The sequence below is a fragment of the Mobula hypostoma genome, chromosome 2, assembly GCF_963921235.1.
Source record: "Mobula hypostoma chromosome 2, sMobHyp1.1, whole genome shotgun sequence".
Lineage (NCBI taxonomy): Eukaryota > Metazoa > Chordata > Chondrichthyes > Myliobatiformes > Myliobatidae > Mobula > Mobula hypostoma.
The window spans coordinates 67,877,169-67,902,016 of NC_086098.1; the positions used below are offsets into that span (position 1 = coordinate 67,877,169).

General features: G+C 39.7%; 1 protein-coding gene across 1 annotated transcript in view; it reads left to right on the forward strand.

The window, feature by feature from the left end:
* The window catches only part of eipr1 (EARP complex and GARP complex interacting protein 1), a 129,449-nt gene that overhangs the window by 9,698 nt on the left and 94,903 nt on the right, over positions 1 to 24,848 (forward strand). Inside the window, exons 2-3 of the mRNA XM_063038424.1 lie at positions 2,885 to 2,968; positions 20,085 to 20,217. Of these exons, the coding sequence (XP_062894494.1) occupies positions 2,885 to 2,968; positions 20,085 to 20,217 (217 nt within the window). The remainder of the gene's footprint in view (positions 1 to 2,884; positions 2,969 to 20,084; positions 20,218 to 24,848) is intronic.

Sequence of the window (24,848 nt, forward strand, 5' to 3'; positions counted from 1 at the left end):
AAGGCCAGGATCCAGCTGCGCAAGGCAGGGTGAAGGCCGAGGTCTCTGAGCTTCTTGTCAACCCTGGAGGGAATTATGGTGTTGAATGCTGAACTGTAGTCCAAGAACAGCATTCTCATATAAGCATCCTTCTTCTCCAGATGTGTAAGAATGGTATGCAGAGCTGTGGCTATTGCGTCATCTATCGATCGGTTCTATAATATTTGTATGTCTGTGCACTTGTAATGCTCCTGTCACACTGTAATTTTCTTTGGGATCATTAAAGTATGTATCTATCTATCTAAAACAGGCAGTTAACCTTTGACAGATGTATGTCAGCTCCTCCTACAATTCTTTTAGCTGTGTTTTGTATTAATTTTGGTCAGTTTGTGTATGTAGGTTTTTACACCTTCCTGATTCTGATAATATTGTTAATTTGCTGCAATTTTGTTTTCACCTCTTGACTTGCGCTTTGTGATGCTGTAATGGTTTTAGAAACGAGAAGGTATATTATTCCTGCAAAATACCCAGTCTCTGACTGCATTTTTATTGATATGCCTGATCCAGATACGTTTCTCATCTAAGCTTACTCCCATGGTGTTGATGTGAACAATGGTAATACCACTGAATGTCAAGGATGGATAGATGGTCTTCTGTCGCAGATGGTTAGTTTCTGTGGGATGTGCATTTTACTTTCCCTGTATCAGCACATGAGGGAATGTTATCCGGGCAAAGAAATGATAAAAAGCAGAAGAAAAGTGCCATAAAGCCAGCTATCTCTCAATGTGATTAAGTATGTTTATCACTGTAGAAATATTTGATATCTGGTATATAGAAGACGTAATGTTCCATTTGAAAACAAATTTACAGAATATTTTACCTTAAATTTGTGAATGGGCTGGATTGAATTGGTTAGAAAATTACAAGCCTACTTGTTCTGAATCATGCCTCTGTGACAGGCTGAATAATTCAATGCTTTTGCCAAACAAGTCCACCTGATAGGCTATCAGAAGCTGATGCTTAAATAATTCCTGGCACAAGGCATTAATGCCCATTTTTTGACTGAATTTTGCCCGAATTTCTCTTGCTTTGTTTGCCTCCATCACAATTTTGAATGCTTCAAAAGTGATGGGAAATCATGAAGGTTTACAGTTAATTTCAAAACCTTAAGGCACAGCAGAATTATAAAATTAAAACAATTATAAAATAGACCAATTTGTATATTAATTCCTCCATCAGAATACCTCAGTGGACATTTTGTAATTGTTTTATCCATTCTTTATCCATCTCTCAATGCAGTGTTTGGTCCATCAGCATGTAGATTAAATGACCATCCCTTTGCCCCCAGAAATGCTGCTTGACCCACTGTGTTCTTTTGGCTGTTTATTTTTTCTAAATCCAGATTTCAGCATCTACAGTCTCTTGTGTCAAATGTATTTCTTGGTTCCATATTTCCAGCTTTTTACAGTAGCTCAGCTGTGAACAGTTGTTTTGTACAAACCCCATTTCCAGAAAAGTTGGGATATTTTCCAAAATGCAGTAAAAACAAAAATCTGTGATATGTTAATTCACGTGAACCTTTATTTAACTGACAAAAGTACAATGAAAAGATTTTCAATAGTTTTACTGACCAACTTAATTGTATTTTGTAAATATATACAAATTTAGAATTTGATGGCTGCAACACACTCAACAAAAGTTGGGACAGAGTTAAAATAAGATTGAAAAGTGCACAGAAAAGTCATGCTATTGTGACAATTACAGCCACCTGGGCTCGGGAGTACTTCGGAAAGCCATTGTCACTCAACACAGTCCGTCACTGCATCCAGAAATGCAACTTGAAACTGTATTACGCAAGGAGGAAGCCATACATTAGCTCTATGCAGAAACGCCGGCGAGTCCTCTGGGCCCGAGCTCATCTCAGATGGACCGAAAGACTGTGGAACTGTGTGCTGTGGTCAGATGAGTCCACATTTCAGCTATTTTTTAGAAAAAACGGGCGTCGAGTTCTCCGTGCCAAAGATGAAAACGACCATCCAGATTGTTATCAGCGAAAGGTGCAAAAGCCAGCATCTGTGATGGTATGGGGATGCATCAGTGCCCACGGCATGGGTGTGTTGCATGTATGTGAAGGTACCATTGACTCTGGGGCGTAAATTAGGATTTTAGAGAGACATATGTTGCCATCAAGGTGACGTCTCTGCCCGGGACGTCCATGCTTATTTCAGCAGGACAATGCCAGACCACATTCTGCACGGGCTACAACAGCGTGGCTTTGTAGACACAGAATGCGTGTGCTTGACTGGCCTGCTGCCAGTCCAGATCTATCTCCTATTGAAAACGTATGGTGCATCATGAAGAGGAGAATCAGACAACGGAGACCATGGACTGTTGAGCAGCTGAAGTCTTATATCAAGCAAGAATGGACAAAATTTCCAATTGCAAATCTACTACAATTAGTATCCTCAGTTCCAAAGCAATAAAAAAGTGTTGTTAAAAGGAAAGGTGATGTAACACAATGGTAAACATGCCTCTGTCCCAACTTTTGTTGAGTGTCTTGCAGCCATCAAATTCTAAATTTGTGTATGTTTACAAAATACAATTAAGTTGGTCAGTAAAGCTATTGAAAATCTTTTCTTTGTACTTTTGTCAGTTAAATAAAGGTTCACGTGAATTAACATATCACAGATTTTTGTTTTTATTGCATTTTGGAAAATATCCCAACTTTTCTGGAAATGGGGTTTGTAATTAGGTGTGCCTTTTAGTGCCAAATAGTTTCTTTCTTCTTGATTTGTGGAAATTGTGATTGGGGTAACTTTAAATCCATGATTGGCATATAACAAATACATGAGGTAATGTAATGACAAGACCAAAAAAACAGATCTGTGCAACTTTTATTTTACAGGCACGTGCTTTAGCACCACAGACCGCAGAAACAGATGCAATTAGGTTCTTGGTTGGCACCCAGTCTCTGAAGTATGATAATCAGGTAAATGTCATTAACATCTTACAGCATAAACTGCAGTATATATATTTAGGAAAAATGATGGAATAATAAACAATCATGATGAAGATTTTTTTCCCAAGTATATATTTTTATAAATATATTTATGAAATGGAATACAATAAATGTTTATAAAATGTTGTTTAATTATATCATTTATGTAGTTCTAAATTAAAATATTTTGAAGTGTTTTATTCATTGTAAAATAATTACATTATGTCAAGGTTGGGTTGCCTGAATACTTCATTCCAAATATTCCAGTAATGAACATTTGCTAAGTTATTACATAGAGCCCAGCCCCTGTGTACAGAATGATACCGTATTGTGGACTCACCCCACAGAGCCTTTACAATAGCTGTACCAAGCTTAGTATGTCCCTTAACTGGTGGTTCTGCACTTAATCAGCATTTGGTTGCGGCAACTTTTTGACCGACAATTTTTGAGCACATCAAGTTGATTCTTTCTTTGAACTATGATTTTCCAACATCAATGGATGTTTGTCTTGGTACGTGTCCCAAGGTACAACCAATGGAATCTTGTGGTTTGCGTCTTGAAACCCAAAAGCCACTGGGTTTCTTCTTCAGACCTTTCATTTCTTCAGTCAGCTCCATCCACACCACAGATGGTGTTCAATGTTATTACGATTCTGGCTGCGTTTGAAGGTTTGATAGGCAGGGCCTTTTTTTGCCAGGAGCCAATCAATATTTCTGTACTTGTTTGTGGGTTCTAATGATAAGACATTCTGCCAAATGACTTCTATGTGAACATAATGAGGAGAATTATTTGGCATAACAGATATGATAATATTTTGAGAATGAAAATGCTGATTTCAATGTACAGGTGGGCGAAGGACTGAGTGTGCTGACAACTATCTTGTCATTGAGAAATAGGCAGATTTGGCTGCATAACTCAAATTTTAACATTTTAGAATTAACTGTTGTGAACTGAGTTTGCTGGGCTTTGAGGAATCTAACAGCTAAAGGAAGGCAAGCTTGATGATATCTATTAGCTCAGTGTCTATAACACTTCATATGGACCAAGGCCTTCACTGTCCCGAACTGTACTCGGACCCTCTGAACCATGGGTCTCCCCTCTCCCATGGCACATCCTGCCTTCTGAAAGTTTTATGATCTGTATTTTCAAGATGGCTTTCTTTGAAGATTGGCAAAAGGGGAAAGGGAGCCTTATGACTACTTTTGAGAAATAATTGGCCAATGGAAAGCTGTCTTTGGAAAAGCAAAGCAAGGAGCGTCTCATATAAGCCTTCATTGCTTGGCTTTCTTACAATTTAACAAGATTGCCTAGTTCATAGCTTCACTGTTTGGGCCTGGAAAATTTAAGTTGGCCGAACTTAACTGGGGGGAGGAGGACCAAAGTAAATAGTATGGCATTGGGTCTTAGCCAAAGAAATTTGGTCCTGGTGTGCAGTTTGGACTGCTGTTAAGGAATCCCTATTGAAAGTGTAACTTGTTGAGTGCTTTATGTGAAGTTCATGTTAAATGCATTCTATCAAAAGGCTCATATGTAAGCTCACATGAAACAATAAAAAGTAATTTGGCATTTTGACCTGGCACATCAGAAAGGATTCATTTCTTTAGGGAGAAGGAGTGGGTGAAACATTGAAGACAAATATAGTAGGAAATAGTCCTGAAGGTTTATTGTGGTATTTGGCTCAATGTTGGTGAATATTTCTCCTACAAGGATTAATGGTGGTAGGTGGGAGGTGGGGAGAGTGAAACTAAAAAAAAAATGAAAAATAGGCAATTACAACTTCTTTTTAAGCCATTTCCTCTACAACTTTATTTTCTTTATATAAATTTAATACTCTTGCATGGTAAGTCCTGAGTGGAGCAGTTAAATGTGAATACAGAATTGTCTATAATTTATTAATAAGAATCTGAAATATGCAAAATTGCATCTGGGTTCCCATAAATTTAAAATAAGTGAGCATATATAATTTAAAAGCTTGTACTTAGCTTCAAAAAGATTGTTTTACTTTGACATTATAAATTCTTAATCTGAAGGCAAGAATAAAAACGAGAGAGTCTGGGTGGATGCTGTTGAATATGCTGGCATCATACTGCCCTTGCCATTGTCTAATAATCTTTGCTGTCTCAATGTCCATAATCAGCTTCAGCTCTATAATTTCCTTAAGAGTCCATTCTGCTTTATCTTTGGCCTTTTGCTCATTGTGAATTTAATTGCTCAACTTTCAGTGACCATGCTTTCTGCTGCCTTCCCTTCCTAAATTTCTCCACTCTTCTATCTCCATCCCACTAACCCTATATCTTTCTCTTTCTTTAAGCTTCTAAAACCTATGTAGTAGTCCAAGTTTTTGATCACCTGTCCTTCCTTATGTTTTTTTTTTGTGTGGCTTGGTCTTGAATAATTATTTAATAAAGATGCTTCCTGTGAAGCATCTTGGGTATGCTGGATGCAGTGAAAGAAACACTAAATAAAGTTGCTGTAATTCAAGTTTTTCATCAAGAAATAGTTTAGTTAATATCCAGTGCATTGGTTTTTCAATGTAGAAAAATACAAAAATAAATTCAGTCCTTTGTCTGATAATTAATTGAGGACATCTTTATTCTTTAATATTGTTCTACAATGACATCTGGAGAAAGATTATGTCATAAAAGTAAGCCCTTTTTTTAGAGTAACTCACATAAGTGCTACAGGAACTAAGCAGATCAGGCAACATCTATAGAGAGGAATGAACAGTCACCATTTCACACTGAGACCCTTTATCAAGTCACCAGGACAGATAAATTTCTAGCATCTACAGAATCTCTTGTGTTAGCCCTTCTATTGCTGCCTCTGTTTTCTCCACATAAACCATTTATTCTTCTACTGTCCTGTGTTGAGTTTAAGTGAATTCCTACTGAATTAGAAATTAACAAACATCATGAAAATGATAATGCTGGTGCTTAGAACTGTATCTAATCTTTCTTCCCAAATTAGTTTGCTAATTCCTTGATCGTAAACTTTCCATCAGAAAAATATCTAAGTGCGCATTCACCAGATGCATATCTCATTCCTTCCAGCTACTAGAAGAATTAAGAATACACCATTCAGCTTGATCAGCTAGATCTGCGATTCATTTAGATAATGGCTGATTTTTCCCCTTTCTCATTTTCTGACTATTGATCTGTATCAACTCAAAGTTCAAAATGAACATATTATGAGAAAAAATTTCAACCACCACCCTCTGTTTCATATCTTGGAGCCAATTATGAATCCACTTAACAAGCTCTCACTGGAATCCATGGTACCTAACCTTCTAGACCAGCTTACCTTGTGGGATCTTGGTGGAGGCCTCGCTGAAGTTCAAAGAGACAACATCTACCTTTTAGTTTACTACTTCAAAAATCTCTAAAAGTTTACTCAAGCAATACTTCTCATGTGCAAAGCCATTTATTACTCCTGATTAGACACTCTATCCAAATACTAGTAGATCCTGTCCCTCAGAATTCCCTCCAGCAACTTTCTCCACTACAGTTATCAGATTGATTGGCCTGTGGTTCCGACTTGTAATTGCTAACCTTTTCAAAAGAAGAACAGCATTAACCACCTTTCAGTTCTTGGAAAATTCACCAGTGGCTAACAATGAAGCAAATATCTCCATGAGGGCTTTCCACAGTTGTTTCTTTAGCTTACCAGAAAATTCAAGAATGCACTGGGGATTTATCAACCTTAATAATCTGTGACACTGCAAGTATCTCCTCCCTGGTAAAATGAATGTCCTCCAGAGCATTTCCAACTTGATTTTCTAGTCTCTTGAGCAACCATGATTTTCTCAGAAAACATCAAGAACAATCCCACCTATGTCCTGCAGCTCCAAACATAAGACGACCCAGCTGATCTCTAAATTCAAAGATCAAAGATCTTGCGGGCATATTTCCATAAATCCAGTAAACATAATAGAATGACTGAAAGACCGCATCAACAGGGCAGACAACCAGTGTGCAAAAGACAACAAACTGTGCAAATATAAAGAAAGAAAGAAAAATAAATAAGTAATAAATATTGAGAACATGAGATGAAGAGTACCATAGGTTGTGGAAACAGTTCAGTGATGGGGCAAGTGAAGTGGAGTTTTTAAAGACAACTCCATGTATATGTGCTTGATAGTGGGGAGGGCTTTACCCATGGTGGACTGGGCTATTACTTTTCGTAGGATTTTCCATTCAAGTGCATTGTTGTTTCCATACCAGGCTGTGATGCAGCCGGTCAATATACTATCCACCACACATCTATAGAAGTTTGTCAAAGTTATAGATGTCATGCTGAATCTTCACTAACTCCTCAGGAGGTAGAGGCATTGCCATGCTTTGTTGTAATTCCACTTACGTGCTGGGCTCAGGGCAGTTCTCTGTAATGATAACACCAAGGAGTTTAAAGTCGCTGATACTCTTCACCTCTGATTCCCCAATGAGGGCTAGCTCATGCGCTTCTGGTTTCCTCCTTCTGAAGTCAATAATCAGCTCCTTCTTGCTAACTTTGTTGTGGCATCAGTCTGCCAGATTTTCAGTCTCCCTCCTATATGCTGATTCGTCGCCAGTTTTGATTTGGCAAATGACAGTGATATTATCAGCAAGCATAAATATGGCATGGAAGCTGTATTTAGCTGCATAGTCATAAATGTAAAGCGAGTAGAGCAGGGGGCTAAGCACACAGCCTTATGGTGTACTGTGCTAATGGAGATTGTGGAAGAGGTGTTGCCAATTTGAACTGACTGGGGTCTGCAAGTGATGAAATTGAAGATCCAGTTGCAAAGGAGGTATTAAGGCAGAAGTCTTGGAAGCTTATTAATTACTTTTGAGGGGATGATTGTATTGAATTCCGAGCTATAGTCAGTAAAGAGCATCCTGGTGTATGCATCTTTGCTGTCCATATGTTCCAGGATTGAGTGAAAAGCCAATGAAATGGCAACTGTTGTGCATCTGCTGTGCCGGTATGCAAGTTGGAGTGGATACAAGTCACTTCTCAGGTGGGAGTTAATATGTTTCATCACCAGCTTCTGGAAATACTTCATCATTGTGGATGTCGGTGTGACTAGATGTTATTGAGGCAGGTCATCACATTCTTCTCAGTCACCAGTATAACTGAAGCCTGCTTAACGTAGGCCTTAACCTTAGATTGCCAAAGTGAGAGGTTAAAGATTTCAAAGAACACGCCAGCCAGTTCTTTATTATTTGGCCAGGTGCCCTATATGGGTGGGATGCTTTCTGTGGGTTCACTCTCCTGAATGGTGCTTTCATGTCAACCTCAGGGACTGAAATAACAGGATTATTGTGGGCTGTGGGAGTTTGTGAGTTTTGTCAGTGAAAGCGAGCATAGAAGGCATTGAGCTCATCTGGAAGCAAAGCCCTGCAGTCGCCTATGTTGCTTGATTTTACCTTGAGCATTCAAGCCCTCCCATAACTGTTGAGCAAACTTCATTATTTCGAGTTCAGGCAGAGTTGCCACTTTGCCCGTGGGATAGCTTTCCGGAGATCTTACCTGGAACTCTTGTAACTTCCTTGGTCGCCAGACTTAGATGCCTCTTTTCTGGTCCACAGCAGACTGCAGATCTCATGACTCATCCAAGGCTTCTAGTTGAGGAAAACTGAATGATTTTGTGGGGCCAAATTGATCTCCTATTGTTATTATGAAGTCCGTGACAACTGTGATGTATGCTTTCATATCCACAGAAGAATCCTTGAACACAGCCCAGTCCACTGACTTGAAACAATCCTACAGCTGCTCGTCAGCCTCACATGCCCCACTCTTTGTAGTCCTTGCCTGTGGAGCTTTCCTCTTTAGCCTCTGCCTGTATGCAGGTAGGAAAAGGTTAGCCAAGTAATCAGATTTCCTGAAATGTGGTCTAGGCATGGAACGGTAGGGATTCCTTATCTATACCAGTGGTTCAAGGTTGGGGAAAAAAGAGAATGACAAAGCTACCACAGAGAGTTTAATCATGATACACACACATCCACCTTTTGCCTTTTCTAAATCAACTGTTCACTCCATCCTATGTACCAAGAAGCCTTTGGGTCTGATTGCCGTGTATGACATATTCTGAGTAAGCCATGTCTCAGTAAAATACCAAACACAACAATTCTCTTCAATCTAGCAATCTTGCCCTCAGGTCCTCAATTTTGTTCTCCAGTGATTGCATATTTGCTAACAAAATGCTGGGAAGAGAGGACCTCATCCCTCTAATGTTTCAGCTTTGCTTAAGAGTCCACCATCCTTTTACTCGTAATAAAGCTGTAGAACCTCTTAGGATTTGCCAGATCCATCTCAGAGATGCAAAGGGATTTAAGAGGCTATCTCATATCCTAACTTGGCCCTCCTGATAAGAATATTCTTAATCTTTCTATAATTAAACCCAGTGTAAGCTTCCTTCTTTTTATTGACCAGGGCCTCAATATCACTCATCAGCTAAGGTTCCCTAAACTTTCCAAGTTTACCTTCACCCTAACAAGGAAAATGCTGCTTCTAGACACTTGTTATCACACTCTTAAAAGCCTCCCACTTGCCGTTCATTCTTTTCCTTTCAAACAAGCTCACCCAATGTACTTCTGCTAGATCCTGCTCGATAATTCCATCAAAATTTGCCCTGCTCCAGTTTAGGACACTGACCCACTTGTGGTAGAAACCTGTGATACTGGTAATTTAAGGTAGACACATTTCTTTGCTTTGAAATGATGCAGCATCTTGTTGCTGACTGCATTCCCACAAAATTGGGATTGCACCCTTGCAGAAGTTTCCTTATTACTGCATTTTCTGTGTTTTTTGTTCCAGATTTCTAGCAAAGCCCAATGCAGTTCAGGGGAATCTAATCAAAATGGCAAGTTCTGCCCATAGAATGCCTTCGAAAACATGTTAGTCCATATCTGTAGGCATACTGACTGTTAAGACTCTCAAAGAATTTGGAATTATTTGAATGTCTCTGTCATATACAGAATTATGGAAATGTTGTATCATAGACTGAAGCCTTTCAGCTCATTGAATTTTTTTGTTGCCTCCAGGCCAGAGCAATTCTCATGCCCCTATAGTGTTCCCATTTTTACCTATTGTTGTCTTGAATGGCCAACCTTTTATTTTAAGGCTCCGAGCTTTGTTTCTAGACACCCAAGCCAGGGGAATCATTAACCATGCATCTTGCTATCAAATGCAGCTTTCAATGCAGTCCTTTGCTTTGAATTTTGAAACTTTGAACATTCTCTTCCAACTGCATCCTTGCTTAAGAAGGGAGAACAATATTTCAGCTGCAAGTCTCACAATGGCATGACTTTAGACAGGTCCTCAGATGATAATACAAATGATTGGTAATGTGCCTTCCTTTTCTTTCACATTTAATTCACTTTCTGATTAAATTTTGGGTTAATCTACACTTAATGATGCAGCTCTATAAAACTCTGGTTAGGCCACACTTGGAGTACTGTGTCCAGTTCTGGTCACCTCACTATAGGAAGGATGTGGAAGTATTGGAAAGGGTACAGAGGAGATTTACCAGGATGCTGCCTGGTTTAGAAAGTATGCATTATGATCAGTGATTAAGGGAGCTAGGGCTTTACTCTTTGGAGAGAAGGAGGATGAGAGGAGACATGATAGAGGTGTACAAGATAATAAGAGGAATAGATAGAGTGGATAGCCAGCGCCTCTTCCCCAGGGCACCACTGCTCAATACAAGAGGACATGGCTTTAAGGTAAGGGGTGGGAAGTTCAAGGGGGATATTAGAGGAAGGTTTTTTACTCAGAGAGTGGTTGGTGTGTGGAATGCACTGCCTGAGTCAGTGGTGGAGGCAGATACACTAGTGAAGTTTAAGAGACTACTAGACAGGTATATGGAGGAATCTAAGGTGGGGGCTTATATGGGAGGCAGGGTTTGAGGGTTGGCACAACATTGTGGGCCGAAGGGCCTGTACTGTGCTGTACTGTTCTATGTTCTATGTTAACAATCAGGCAGGCTGGCTAATTGGATCAAAAACTTGCTTGGTGAAAGGATGCAGAGAGTAGTGGTGGAAGGAAAATTTCCTGATCGGAAGTTTATGACTAGTGGTGTACCACAGGGATTGGTGCTGGGACTTTGACTGTGACTGTGATATGCAGTGGCAAGAAAAAGTTCATGAACTCTGCAATTACCTGGTTTTCTGCACTAATTACTCATAAAATGTGATCTGTTCTTCCTCTCAAGTCACAATAATAGACAAACACAATCTGCCTAAACTAATAACATGCAAGCAATTGTACTTTTTCTCATCAATAGTGAGTACACCATTTAATCAATCACAGTCCAGTTTCAAACAAGTATGTGAACCTCTGGGGTAATGCCTTCTAAAAAAGGTATTTGGAGTCAAATGTTCTAAATAATGAGATGAGATTGGAGATGTGGATTGTAGAGGCGTGATACCCTATAAAAAAGAAACACAAAGTCAGGTTACTGACAGAACCTGCTCTTCTTAAGAAGAGTGAACAACATCAAACTGCCTTAGGGATCCTGGCTCCAGATTTCTTCCTTGGGGTTTACTCCCGAAGCCTTTCCCATGGGTGGGAATGGCTGCAAGGCAGTGGAGGTTTAAAATCGAAGTTTTCTTTCTCCTAAGCGGGCTGCTGTCCAAGGCTGATGAGCCCCTCCTGCCCTAAATACATACAGTATAACAGTAAAAATATGAATCAGGTCATTACATATAGAAAATAGAGCTTGTTGTTGAATGGAGAGACCCAGGGAGGACAGTGTATATTTCCCTGAATGTGGCAACACAAGCAGATATGGTGTTGAAGAAGAACGATGGCAGGCTTGCCTTCATAGGTTAAAATGCTTTATAAGGCATTGGTCAAACTGCAGTTGGAGTATTGTGAGCAGTTTCAGACCCCCATTTCTAAGAAAGGATTGGAGACGGTCCAGATGAGCTTCACGAGAATGACCCCGCAAGCGAAAGGGGTAATGTTTGAGGAGCGTTTGATGGCTTTGGGCCTGTACTCAGTGGACTTCAGAATAATGAGGGGGGATCTCTCACTGAAACCTGTCAAGTATTGAACGGCATAGATAGAGTGGATGTGGAGAGGACTTTTCCTATATTGGGGAGTCTAGGACGAGAGGGCACAGCCTCAGAATAAAGGGACATCCATTTAAGACAGAAATGAGGAGGAATTTCTATACCCAGAGTGTGGTGTATCTGTAGAACTCATTGCTACAAACAGCTGTAGAGACAAAGTGATTGGGTGTATTTAATGTGGAGGTTGATAGGTTCTTGGTTAGTAAGGGCATCAAACATTATGGGGAGAAGGCAGAAGAATGGGGTTAGAGGCATAATTAATCTGCCATGATTGAATGGCGGAGCAGACTCAATAGACCGAATGGCCTAATTTTGCTCACATGTCTAAAGGTCTTTTGTAGAATATAAGATTTGGAATGTCATGTTGCAATCTTATAAGACATTGTCTAGGCTGCAATTTGAATACTATATGCTATTCTAGTTGCTACACTATAGGAAGGATGTGATTGAACTGAAGAAACTGCAGAAGAGATTCACCATGATGTTGCCTAATTGGAGGACTTTAATTATGAGGCAATATTACGTAGACTTGTTGTCCCTGTAGTGAAGGAGGCTGAAGTGTGATCTGATATAATTACAGAAAAATATGAGAGACTTAGATAAGGTAGATAGTTATTATTTTTCCCATGGTAGGGTATTATAACTTTACTATAAAAGGTCAAAGAGGAGAAGATGGCGACGCGACGCAGCACGCAGGGGCCACTCCGGTGATGAATATCTGTTATCTGCCAAGTAGGGTGCCGTGCACAATTCTGATTTGATGGGGGCAAACGTGAGAGCTCAGAGGAACATCTGGTGAAACTTCTGAAATGCCTGCTTTGCTGCCGCTGCTACCGTGTGATCCGAAATCTCCGGAGGAGAAGGCCCCGATTCCTCGGCTTTGCTTGTTGCTCAGCGGTCGGGGTGGGGTTGAAGCGCTCGGCAGAGATGGTGCTCAGTGCTCAGTGTCGGAGGGCTGGTCGGAGGCTCGAAGATTTTGGACAGACTCAGAGTCGGCTGTGGTTGGGTGCTTCCAGGGTGCTGCATCGGTAAGTTTGCAGCGCTGGAGGTTCATGGCAGGGAGAGTTTCTCCCTTCTACCGTCTGTGTGAGATGATGGGGCTATCAGGACTTTGAGACTTTTTTTTAATGTGCCCATGGTCTGCTCTTTATCAAATTATGGTATTGCTTTGCACTGTTGTAACTATATGTTATAATTATGTGGTTTTTGTCAGTTCTCGTCTTGGTCTGTCGTATGTTTCTGTGATGTCATACTGGAGGAACATTGTATCATTTCTTAACGCATGCATTTTTAAATGATAATAAACGAGGACTGAGTGTCCTCATAATCTGATCTGATCCAATTTAATCTAATTGTTAGGTAGAAGGTAGGGATTTTAAAGGGATTCTCAGGGATAAGTTTTTTAAACAGAAATGATTTATATTTGGAGCTTTCTTCCAGAGGAAGTGGTAGAATTGAGGAGAATAATTATGTATTAGAAGTTTTTAGATATAAACTTAAATAAGCAAGGTATAGATGGATGCAGGGATACTATCAGAACAAGTTATTCAAGTGCAAAAAGATTTGTTTGTTTGTTTTATGGACTACACAAAAGCATTTGATAAAGTGAGGCACAATAAGTTATTTGAAATATTCTCTAGATCTAGATTCGAAAGACCTCCGCCTAATCAGAAATCTGTACTGGGAACAAACTGCCGCTGTAAGAATGGATGGAGAAGTGAGGCAGTTTACGAAAATCAAGAGAGGCGTTAGACAAGGGTGTGTTTTCTCCCCTGATTTATTTAATGTGTACAGTGAAACGATATTACAAAAAATAAGAGACATCTTGGGAATCAAAGTTGGCAGTGAAAACATCAATAATTTCAGATATGCAGATGACACTGCGTTAATTGCAAGTACAGAGGAAAAACAAAACTTAATTGATATAATCGTTATAGAAAGTGCAAAAATGGGTCTATCTATCAATTGCAAAAAGACAGAATGTATGGTGATATCCAAAAAGGAGAATCCTGTCTGCAGACTGCGAACAAATGGGGAAGACATAAAACAAGCACAGAACGTTTGCTACTTAGGAAGCTGGCCTGTTTCCGTGCTGTAATTGTTATATGGTTATATGGGTGACGTCAGATGGCAGGTGCAACTTGGATATCAAAAGAAGAATAGGGATGGCAAAAGACACCTTTACGAGAATGAAGAGTATACTGATCAACACTAAACTAGGCATGACAACCCGCCTCAGAGTACTGAAATGTTATGTTTATCCAGTTATGTTATATGGCTCGGAATGTTGGACAATATCTAGTAACATGAGGAAACGAAGTGTAGCAGCAGAGATGTGGTTTTTGAGGAGGATGCAAAGAATATCATGGACGAAATGAATATCTAACGAGGTTGTCATGAATAGAGCAAACACAAAAAGAGAAATAATGTATGAGATCATGAAAAGGCAACATAACTTCATTGGACATGTGATTAGGAAAGAGGAGTTAGAATGCACGGTAATTATGGGAAAGATTGAAGGGAAGGAAGCAAGAGGAAGGCAAAGACAAATGATGATGGAGACAGCAGCCAGAGAACTGGAAATGAATACCAATGAATTGATCCACGTGACCTGAAACAGGAGTGTGTGGGCCATGGCAGTCAAAGCTCAAACTGGGCACGGCACCTGATGATGATGATGATAGATAGATGAGTAATAATGCAAGCAAATAGAATTTCTGTACATGAGCAAAACAATCTGCTTGGACATGTTGGGCTGAAGAACCTGCCATGATATATAACTCCATGATTGGTGATTTTCTCCAGTCCATGCAGACTCTGATGGATTTCCTGGGCATTCCAACAATGGAAGTATTGAACCCATCCCCCAAAAGATTTTTCTACATTAATTTGAATGGAATGAAAATTGAATGAATCCCTTTATAGATGAAAACAACAGGAATTCTGCAGATGCTGGAAATTCAAGCAACACACATCAAAGTTGCTGGTGAACGCAGCAGGCCAAGCAGCATCTGTAGGAAGAGGTGCAGTCGACGTTTCAGGCCGAGACCCTTCGTCAGGACTAACTGAAGGAAGAGTGAGTAAGGGATTTGAAAGTTGGAGGGGGAGGGGGAGATCCAAAATGATAGGAGAAGACAGGAGGGGGAGGGATAGAGCCAAGAGCTGGACAGGTGATAGGCAAAAGGGGATACGAGAGGAGCATGGGACAGGAGGTCCGGGAAGAAAGACAAGGCGGGGAGGGGGGACCCAGAGGATGGGCAAGAGGTATATTCAGAGGTATATTAACAACGACTTCTCTAACTTCCACTAAGGCCCCACCTCCCCCTCGTACCCCATCTGTTACTTATTTTTCTGCACACATTCTTTCTCTCACTCTCCTTTTTCTCCCTCTGTCCCTCTGAATATACCTCTTGCCCATCCTCTGGGTTCCCCCCACCCCGCCGTCTTTCTTCCCGGACCTCCTGTCCCATGATCCTCTCATATCCCCTTTTGCCTATCACCTGTCCAGCTCTTGGCTCCATCCCTCCCCCTCCTGTCTTCTCCTATCATTTTGGATCTCCCCCTCCCCCTCCAACTTTCAAATCCCTTACTCCCTTACTCACTCTTCCTTCAGTTAGTCCTGACGAAGGGTCTCGGCCTGAAACGTCGACTGCACCTCTTCCTAGGGGTGCTGCCTGGCCTGCTGCGTTCACCAGCAACTTTGATGTGTGTCCCTTTATAGATGACACAGCTTTTTGATGTGCTGAAATAATTCTGAGCATCCTTGTACAAAGAACATTCTCTGGCAAGTGAAGTTTATTGTCATTTAACTACAAACATGTATATAACGGATATAATGTATAACGAAACAAGACAATGTTTCTTTGAATCTGGTGTACAGCACATAACACACATAATACATAGTCATAGTCATACTTTAATGATCCTGGGGGAAATTGGTTTTCATTACAGTTGCACCATAAATAATAAATAGTAATACCATAAATAGTTAAATAGTAATATGTAAATTACGCCAGTAAATTATGAAATAAGTCCAGGACCAGCCTATTGGCTCAGGGTGTCTGACCCTCCAAGGGAGGAGTTGTAAAGTTTGATGGCCAAAGGCAGGAATGACTTCCTATGACGCTCTGTGTTGCATCTCGGAGGAATGAGTCTCTGGCTGACTGTACTCCTGTGCCCACCCAGTACATTATGTAGTGGATGGGAGACAATGTCCAAGATGGCATGCAATTTGGACAGCATCCTCTTTTCAGACACCACTGTCAGAGAGTCCAGTTCCATCCCCACAACATTACTGGCCTTACGAATGAGTTTGTTGATTCTGTTGGTGTCTGCTACCCTCAGCCTGCTGCCCCAACACACAACAGCAAACATGATAGCACTGGCCACCACAGACTTGTAGAACATCCTCAGCATCATCCGGCAGATGTTAAAGGACCTCAGTCTCCTCAGGAAATAGAGACGGCTCTGACCCTTCTTGTAGACAGCCTCAGTGTTCTTTGACCCGTCCAGTTTGTTGTCAATTCATATCCCCAGGTATTTGTAATCCTCCACCATGTCCACACTGACTCCCTGGATGGAAACAGGGGTCACGGGTACCTTAGCTCTCCTCCGGTCTACCACCAGCTCCTTAGTCTTTTTCACATTAAGCTGCAGATAATTCTGCTCACACCATGTGATAAAGTTTCCTACCGTAGCCCTGTACTCAGCCTCATCTCCCTTGCTGATGCATCTAACTATGGCAGAGTCATCCGAAAACTTCTGAAGATGACAAGACTCAGTGCAGTAGTTGAAGTCCAAGGTGTAAGTGTTGAAGAGAAAGGGAGACAAGACAGTCCGCTGTGGAGCCCCAGTGCTGCTGATCACTCTGTCGGACACACAGTGTTGCAATCACACATACTGTGGTCTGCCAGTCAGGTAATCAAGAATCCATGACACCAGGAAAGCATCCACCTGCATCGCTGTCAGCTTCTCCCCCAGCAGAGCAGGGCGGATGGTGTTGAACGCACTGGAGAAGTCAAAAAACATGACCCTCACAGTGCTCGCTGGCTTGTCCAGGTGGGCGTAGACACGGTTCAGCAGGTAGACGATGGCATCCTCAACTGCTAGTCGGGGCTGGTAGGCGAACTGGAGGGGATCTAAGTGTGGCCTGACCATAGGCCGGAGCAGCTCCAGAACAAGTCTCTCCAGGGTCTTCATGATGTGGGAGGTCAATGCCACCGGTCTGTAGTCATTGAGGCCGCTGGGGCGCGGCGTCTTCGGCACAGGGACGAGGCAGGACATCTTCCACAGTACAGGAACCCTCCGGAGCCTCAGGCTCAGGTTGAAGACATGGCGAAGTACTCCACATAGCTGAGGGGCACAGTCTTTGAGCACCCTGGTACTGACAGCATCCGGTCCTGCAGCCCTGCTTGGGTTAAGACGTTTCAGCTGTCTTCTCACCTGTTCAGCTGTGAAGCCCACCGTGGTGGTTTTGTGTGGGGGAGGGGTATAGTCATGAGAGCAAGGTTTTGGACTGTGATGATAACTTATGAAGGTAAGGGTAAAAACTACAGTAAATATCTAACTGAAGTATATCAATGCTCTCCACAGGTACTGTGGAGAGCATTGACAGGCTGCATCATTGTCTGGTATGGGGGTGGGGACGCTACTGCACAGAACGAAAGAAGCTGCCAGAGGGTTGTAAATGCAAACACGAGGAAATCTTCAGATGCTGGAATTTCAAGCAACACACACAAAAGTTGCTGGTGCACACAGCAGGCCAGGCAACATCTCTGGGAAGAGGTATAGTCGACGTTTTGGGCCGAGACCCTTCGTTTCGGGTCTCGGCCCAGAACGTCGACTGTACCTCTTCATAGGGATGCTGCCTGGCCTGCTGTTTTCACCAGCAACTTTTAAGAAAGTTGTAAATTTAGTCCGCTCCATCTTGGGTCAGCCTACAAAGTACCCAATAACCATGAAGCCTTGCGCGGACACCAGTGTGCATGCGTGACTTGCGCATGCGTTTACGTGCTGATTTTTTTCTACAAATCGTTTTTGGCGCTTCTGTTCGGTGGGGGGGGGGTGTTAATCACAACCGGAATATAGGTGATAAGTGGCTAAAACCCTCAATTTCGTTTCTAAAGGGGTTTATCTAACAAATTTAATATTAAACACACAGTGCATATTTTCCTCGCATGAATATAGTGATAAGTCAATTATCAGGGGAGGACAGGGGAGCTTGAAGTAAGTATTGAATGAACTTCCAGTAGAAGTGGTAGAGGCAGATTCGATATTATCATTTAAAGAAAACTTGGATAGGTACATGGACAGGAAACGAATGGGGCTGAGTGCACGTCGGTGGGTCTAGGTGAGAGTAAGCGTTCAGCACGGACTAGAAGGGCCGAGATGGCCTGTTTCCGTGCTGTAATTATTATATGGTTATATAAGTCACTTATAAGTCAGTAGCATCATAACATTTTAAGTAACGTTTGGATATTACACACAGCACATATTTTCCCCATATGAACATATAAAATCATTGCAACACACCAATATCGCTGAATCAGTGGGAGCCCTGGGCTTGTTCCCTGCAACAAGACGGTCCTGTCGAGGGGTGATGGGAGACAGCGATACTCGAAGGGGGTTCTTTATGTCCAGTCTATTCCACAATTTAGTTTCTGTTACATTCATTGCAGAGATACGTTGGAAATGGAAGCCACGTTTTCAGTGCTTTCGTGGCTATCTCAGGATATTTAGCCTTGACTTTGATCCAGAATGCCAGCAGAGATGTTATGTCAAACATACTTTTCAGCCCGCCGTCATTTGCAAGCTCAAGGAGTTGATCTCCTTCCCGAGCTGATATGGATAACGCGTGGTTAATGACCTCGTGTGCGTTCACGTTCAACAGTGGGCGTGACAGGGAATGAGGAAAGGTGCAGCTGACTCATATCGCCAAATCATATCATTTTCTTGCGGCCCGGCAGCGCATACTTTGCGGCCCAGTGGTTGGGGACCGCTGCATTAAACTGCTGCTGCTAAGATAACAGATTTTAGGACATGTTCCGGATGATAGTAAACCTGATTCTGATTCTGAGTTTAACCAATGACACTCCGAATACGATGCAGCCGTGAGTTCAGAATCCCAAAGCCAGAGGGGATATCGGATATTACCATTGAAAGACAAATTGTGAAGTTATGAAATCAAAAGAATCGAATTCAAACAAATTCCAAAGTAGTAGCATGGTCTTAGTTGCTAGATATAGGTGTTGATGATAATTAGAAATTTACCCGTTTGTCTGATGCATGAAATTTATCAATCTATTATTTATCTCCACTTTTGCTGTCAACTGGCATAAGCGGGGGCAGAAGGAGGATGTAAAGTGTTTATGGTGCCGAAGGTTTATAGATTGCACAATCAGCTTTTGCCTGAGTTACGCTTTCTGGTCATCTGTCCCAGCTGGAAATAGTGACATCATCTGAGAACACAATTATGTATCCTGCCAAAGCAATCTGCCAAGGATTATATATAATGATAGATGTACTGTATCTACAGAGACAGTCCCTGCCCATGGAATTATATCTTACTAGTAAGTATTCTTCAGGAGGAGGGAAGAAAATACTGGATTGTATATAAGGGAAGAAAGTATTGGAAGGAAATAGGGAAAAAGAACCTGTTCCCTTGCTGTGCTATTGTATGTTCAATGAGCCATGGACAAGCATAGATTGCTTTTTGAAAAAAAAAACGTACTTCACATTAGTGTTTCTAAAAAAGCAAAACATATATATTGAATGAATGAATGTATTTAAGATGAAATTGTTTGATCAGATTGACAGTATGAGCCCTGTAGTTGAATGTATGCTGGTTAAAATCACCCTTGAATGGATGAGTGACTTTTACCTTCAATGTATAATCTCTTTCCTTTTAGACTGTTCTTGAACTACTCCTGCACTCCAAGGACACCATTGATCAAATTTCTTACCTCTACTCCTTCCTTAAATTAGTGCTTTTTACAAAAAGCCTGACAGCCACTATTTCATCACTAATTTGTGGATGTGGATTATTTTGTTTTCAGATTCACGTCATAGACTTTGATGATGAAAATAACATTATTAACAAGAATGTCCTTCTGCATCAAGTAGGAGAAATATGGCACATGAGTACAAGCCCTGCAGATAAAGGTGTGCTGGCAACCTGTTACAATAAAAGTAAGTGTACTAACTTGATTTGACTATTGGTGGGGTGGATGGCATGAAATTGAGTAAACGGTAAAATTCATCCTGCTTATTTATATTATGTTCTAAATTGTTTAATTAAACCATTAAACGAAGGAACTTAAAACAATGTTTTCCATTTCCTTTGTATTTTAAAAAATGTTTCTGCTTCACATTTGTATTTTTCTCTCAGGTTACTTTAATTTGCAATTACCTTTTAAAATATTGTATGTTAATTAAATAAATACAATTAATTTCTAATATCTAATTACCTGACTGATATTCAGACAAATGTTACTCCTAAAAAATCCGTTATTTAATTAAAAACACTTAATGGTGTCAACAGCATAAACAATTTAGACTTATTTTTAATTATGATAAAGATGTGACATAATGCATACTTGTGTTCTTGTATGTCGGTTGTGATCAGCGTTTAAACTGCATGAGTTGTGTAAGCTAAGCCAAGGCAAATCTCTTCATAAATTATAAAGTACAATGTAATCTCATTTCAGCATTAGTTGGTTACCAGAAATTCATTTCTGTCATATTGCACACATGTTTTATGTGCTACCTAACAGATGTGTAAAATGAATTATAAGACAGGATCATCACTTCTGTGCACATGGTGCACATGGCACACCTATGCGTAAATGACAGCCGAGCCTGCGGTGGTTATATCAATGAGGGCACCTTAATTCCTCCTCTCTACTGATATAATTAAAATCTTTGACTACACTGGCACAATTTTAAAAAGAATTATCTGCTACATTAGATTTTTAGACATGTTTTCCATTTCCAGCATTTATTTTGCTTTTATATAATCTTTTACTTTCCACCCCTTTTAATCATATTGTATACTTACACTTGTTGCCATCTTCTTAGTTCTCCAAGTTCCTGACCGTAATATATTTTGGAAATAAATGTTATTTTGGATATTATACTGAATTACCTACCAAGCTATTTGAACAATGTTCCCATACAAGCAGTTTACACATTTTAAAAACTAAAATACCTATCTTGCCATCAGAGACCAAAAGACAACTCTGGATGTTGGGTGAGGTGATGAGGGGTGGCTATCATAAGTATGTTTTAGTTGGATATCACTTCCATGACTCATAATATCACTTAACATTCCTTTTCTAGAATTTATTTTGAAGGGTTCCCCTTGGGTTGCAATGACAGCTCCATATACCCCTATTCAATTCATTAGAGGAAACATACAGCAAAGGAACAGGCACTTTGGCTCACAATACCAAATAAACTAAAGTTCTTATGCCTACACGTGATCCACATCCCTCTGGTCCCTACATATTCATGTGTCTGTCTAAGCATCTTAATTACCAATATCATAGCTGCTTATAACACTACACTGCAACCCATTCGAGGCACTTACCTCTCTCTGTGTTAAAAAAAAATTACCCATCATATAGACAAGATATTAAGAGGAATAGATAGAGTGGACAGACAGCGCCTCTTCCCTAGGGCACCACTGCTCAATACAAGAGGACATGGCTTTAAGGTAAGGGGTGGGAAGTTCAAGGGGAATATTAGAGGAAGGTTTTTTACTCAGAGAGTGGTTGATGCATGGAATGCACTGCCTGAGTTGGTGGTGGAGGCAGATACACTAGTGAAGTTTAAGAAACTACTAGATAAGTTTATGGAGGAATTTAAGGTGAGGAGTTATATGGGAGGCAGGGTTTAAGGGTCGGCACAACATTGTAGGCCGAAAGGCCTGTACCGTGCTGTACTATTCTATGTTCTATATATCTTTAAAAACTTCCCCACTCATCTTAAGTACATGCCCTCTAGAATTTGGCTTTTAGGGAGCCTAAAACAGGTTTCAGGTTTTTTAATTACAGGTAAAAGATTTAGAATTTAATTACAGGACAAAATTTTAGAATTTAGAAGAGGTATTGTTGATTTTCTCTGAGATTGAGATTGGCATATAGCATAAAATGAATTTTGTTATATAAAAACTTTTGAAATGTTTATTGATCTTGTATTTATAAAAAATATAGCATTATTGTTTTTAAGGATTTCAAGTAATGTATTACCAGAAATTGAGATGGTGATATGTAATATCTTGATTTTTAAGATTTAAAACAATTCCTCCCTTTATCATTGTGACTGATAGATTCTTAGAGCTGTTACTTGGGGATTGTGGAAGATTGCTTCTTGGATATTTCAGTTGTTAAACCAGTTTCATAATTCAGATGAAGGATATTCAAGTAGAGCTGGTGAAGGAAACAGACCCTTTGGTCCAACTCATCCCTGCCAATCAAGTTGTCTATTAGAGCCAGTTCCAATTTTTCAAATCTATAGGCTCTGAAGAGAAAACATCTCAGTTGCAAAGTTAATGAATAGTGAAAATGTCAGTCACTTTAATTTTCTTTCTTTTTCAATATTTTTATTGATTTCTGTATAGAAAAATACAGAGTTCAAGAGAATACATATTATAAAACAAAAGACAAAATATAATAATACCAGATACAGTATATTGAATCACATTGACGAACTCCTTACTCTATATTCATATGGATTAGATTAATTCATATATTAGAATATAAACAATTTTATTAAAAAAAAGTTCTACACCCACTACCAAAGTCGAAGCTGTTTGGGGGAAAAAAAAGAAAAAAACTTATCAGATAATAAAATATACTATTAACCAACTTCTGTACTTTAACAAGAAATCAAAGATTAAGAAAATAATTTAAAAATGGCCCCCACAAATTTTGAAAATCTTGGTTAGATTCAGAAATTGAACAACAAATCTTTTCTAAATTTAGGCATGAACATAACATCCCGTAACCACTGAGCATGATTAGGCGGAACAGCATCCTTCCATTTAAACACAAGCACCCTTCTAGCCATAAGAGAGATAAAAGCCAAAATGTGCAGATCAGATGTTTTCAAAATGATATCTTTCCTTCCAACAATACCAAATAGGACAGTCAAAGGATTAGGCTTAAAATTTACTTTAAATAGTACAGAAAAAGTTTGGAATACTTTCTTCCAATATTTTCCAAGACTTGGGCACGCCCAAAACATATGAATAAGTGAAGCTTCTCCATTGTTACACCTATCACAGTAGGGAGATATGTCCCTATAAAAACGCGATAATTTATCCTTGGTCATATAAACCTTATTAAATACTGTAAATTGTAGGAGGGAATGACGAGCACATAGTGATGAAGTATTAACCAATTTAAAAATCTCATTCCAAGTTTCTTCAGATATTGAGGTCTGTAAATCTTTTTCCCAAAGATTTTTGATTTTGTCTAAAGAATCATTTCTCGTTCTTAACAACATATCATAAATATTGGATATTGAACCATTATAGAATGTTTCATATTAAGAATTTCATCTAATATGTTCTTATCAGGTCTATTAGGAAATGTATCTAACTGAGATCGCAGAAAATCTCTAATTTGTAAGTACTGAAAAAATGGGTTTTTGGTAAACTATATTTAGTTGACAATTGTTAAAACGAAGAAAAACTTCCTCCCACAAACAGATCCTTGAAGCATGTAATGCCCACTCTTTCCCATTGCCTAAAGACTACATCAGTCATAGAAGGCCGAAAAAAAATTTTTAAAAATGGGACTGGAGAGGGAGAACCTCAATAAACCAAAGTGTTTTCTAAATTGTATCCAAATCCTTAAAGTATGTTTGACTACCACACTTTCAGTTATCTTACTTAAGGATAAAGGAAGTGAAGATCCCAATAGGGAGATAATAGAAAATTTATTAACCGAGTTAGCTTCTAAAGAAACCCACCCGGGACAGTCCTCGTGGTTAATATAGTATAACCAAAACATGAGATTCCGTATATTAGTTGCCCAGTAATAAAACCTAAAACTTGGTAAAGCTAAACCTCCATTCTTTTTAAATTTCTGGAGATGGACTTTATTCAGTCAAGGACGTTTATTTTTCTATATGTAGGAGGATAAAATAGAGTCCAGCGAGTCAAAAAAGGATTTAGGAATAAAAACGGGTAATTCCTGAATTTAGGTAAAACATTCATTTTAGTTTGACCAACCAATGATAACGAAAAGGGCGACCAATTTGATAATGTTCTTTTTGTATAATTTAATGAAGTAAGAAAATTTTCTTTAAATAAATATTTATAATTCTTAGTAATTGTTACACCCAATAAGTGAATTGGTTTCTTCCAATTTTAAAAGGAAGGTTAATATCAGTTAATGGCAAATTTTTCAAAGGAAAAAGTTCACCCTTGTGTAGGTTCAGTTTATATACAGAAAATTGACTAAAACAAGATAGTAAAGAAAGCCCAGAAGGTAATGCAGTTTCAACATTAGAAATGTAAAGCAATAAATCATCTGCATAAAGTGAAACCTTGTGGATAGTACCCTTGCGTAAAATACCAGTGATATCGTTAGATTCTCGAAAAGCAGTAGCTGAAGGTTCTAAAGCCAGGTCAAAGAGTAAAGGACTCAAAGGGCAACCTTGTCTGGTTCCACGTTGAAGTTTAAACGGTTTAGGATTCTGAGAATTAGTAAGAACCTGAGCAAAAGGGATATATACAGTAGTATATTCCATTGAATAAAGTGGATCCAAAATTAAATTTTTCTAAAATTTTAAATAAACAATGCCATTCAACC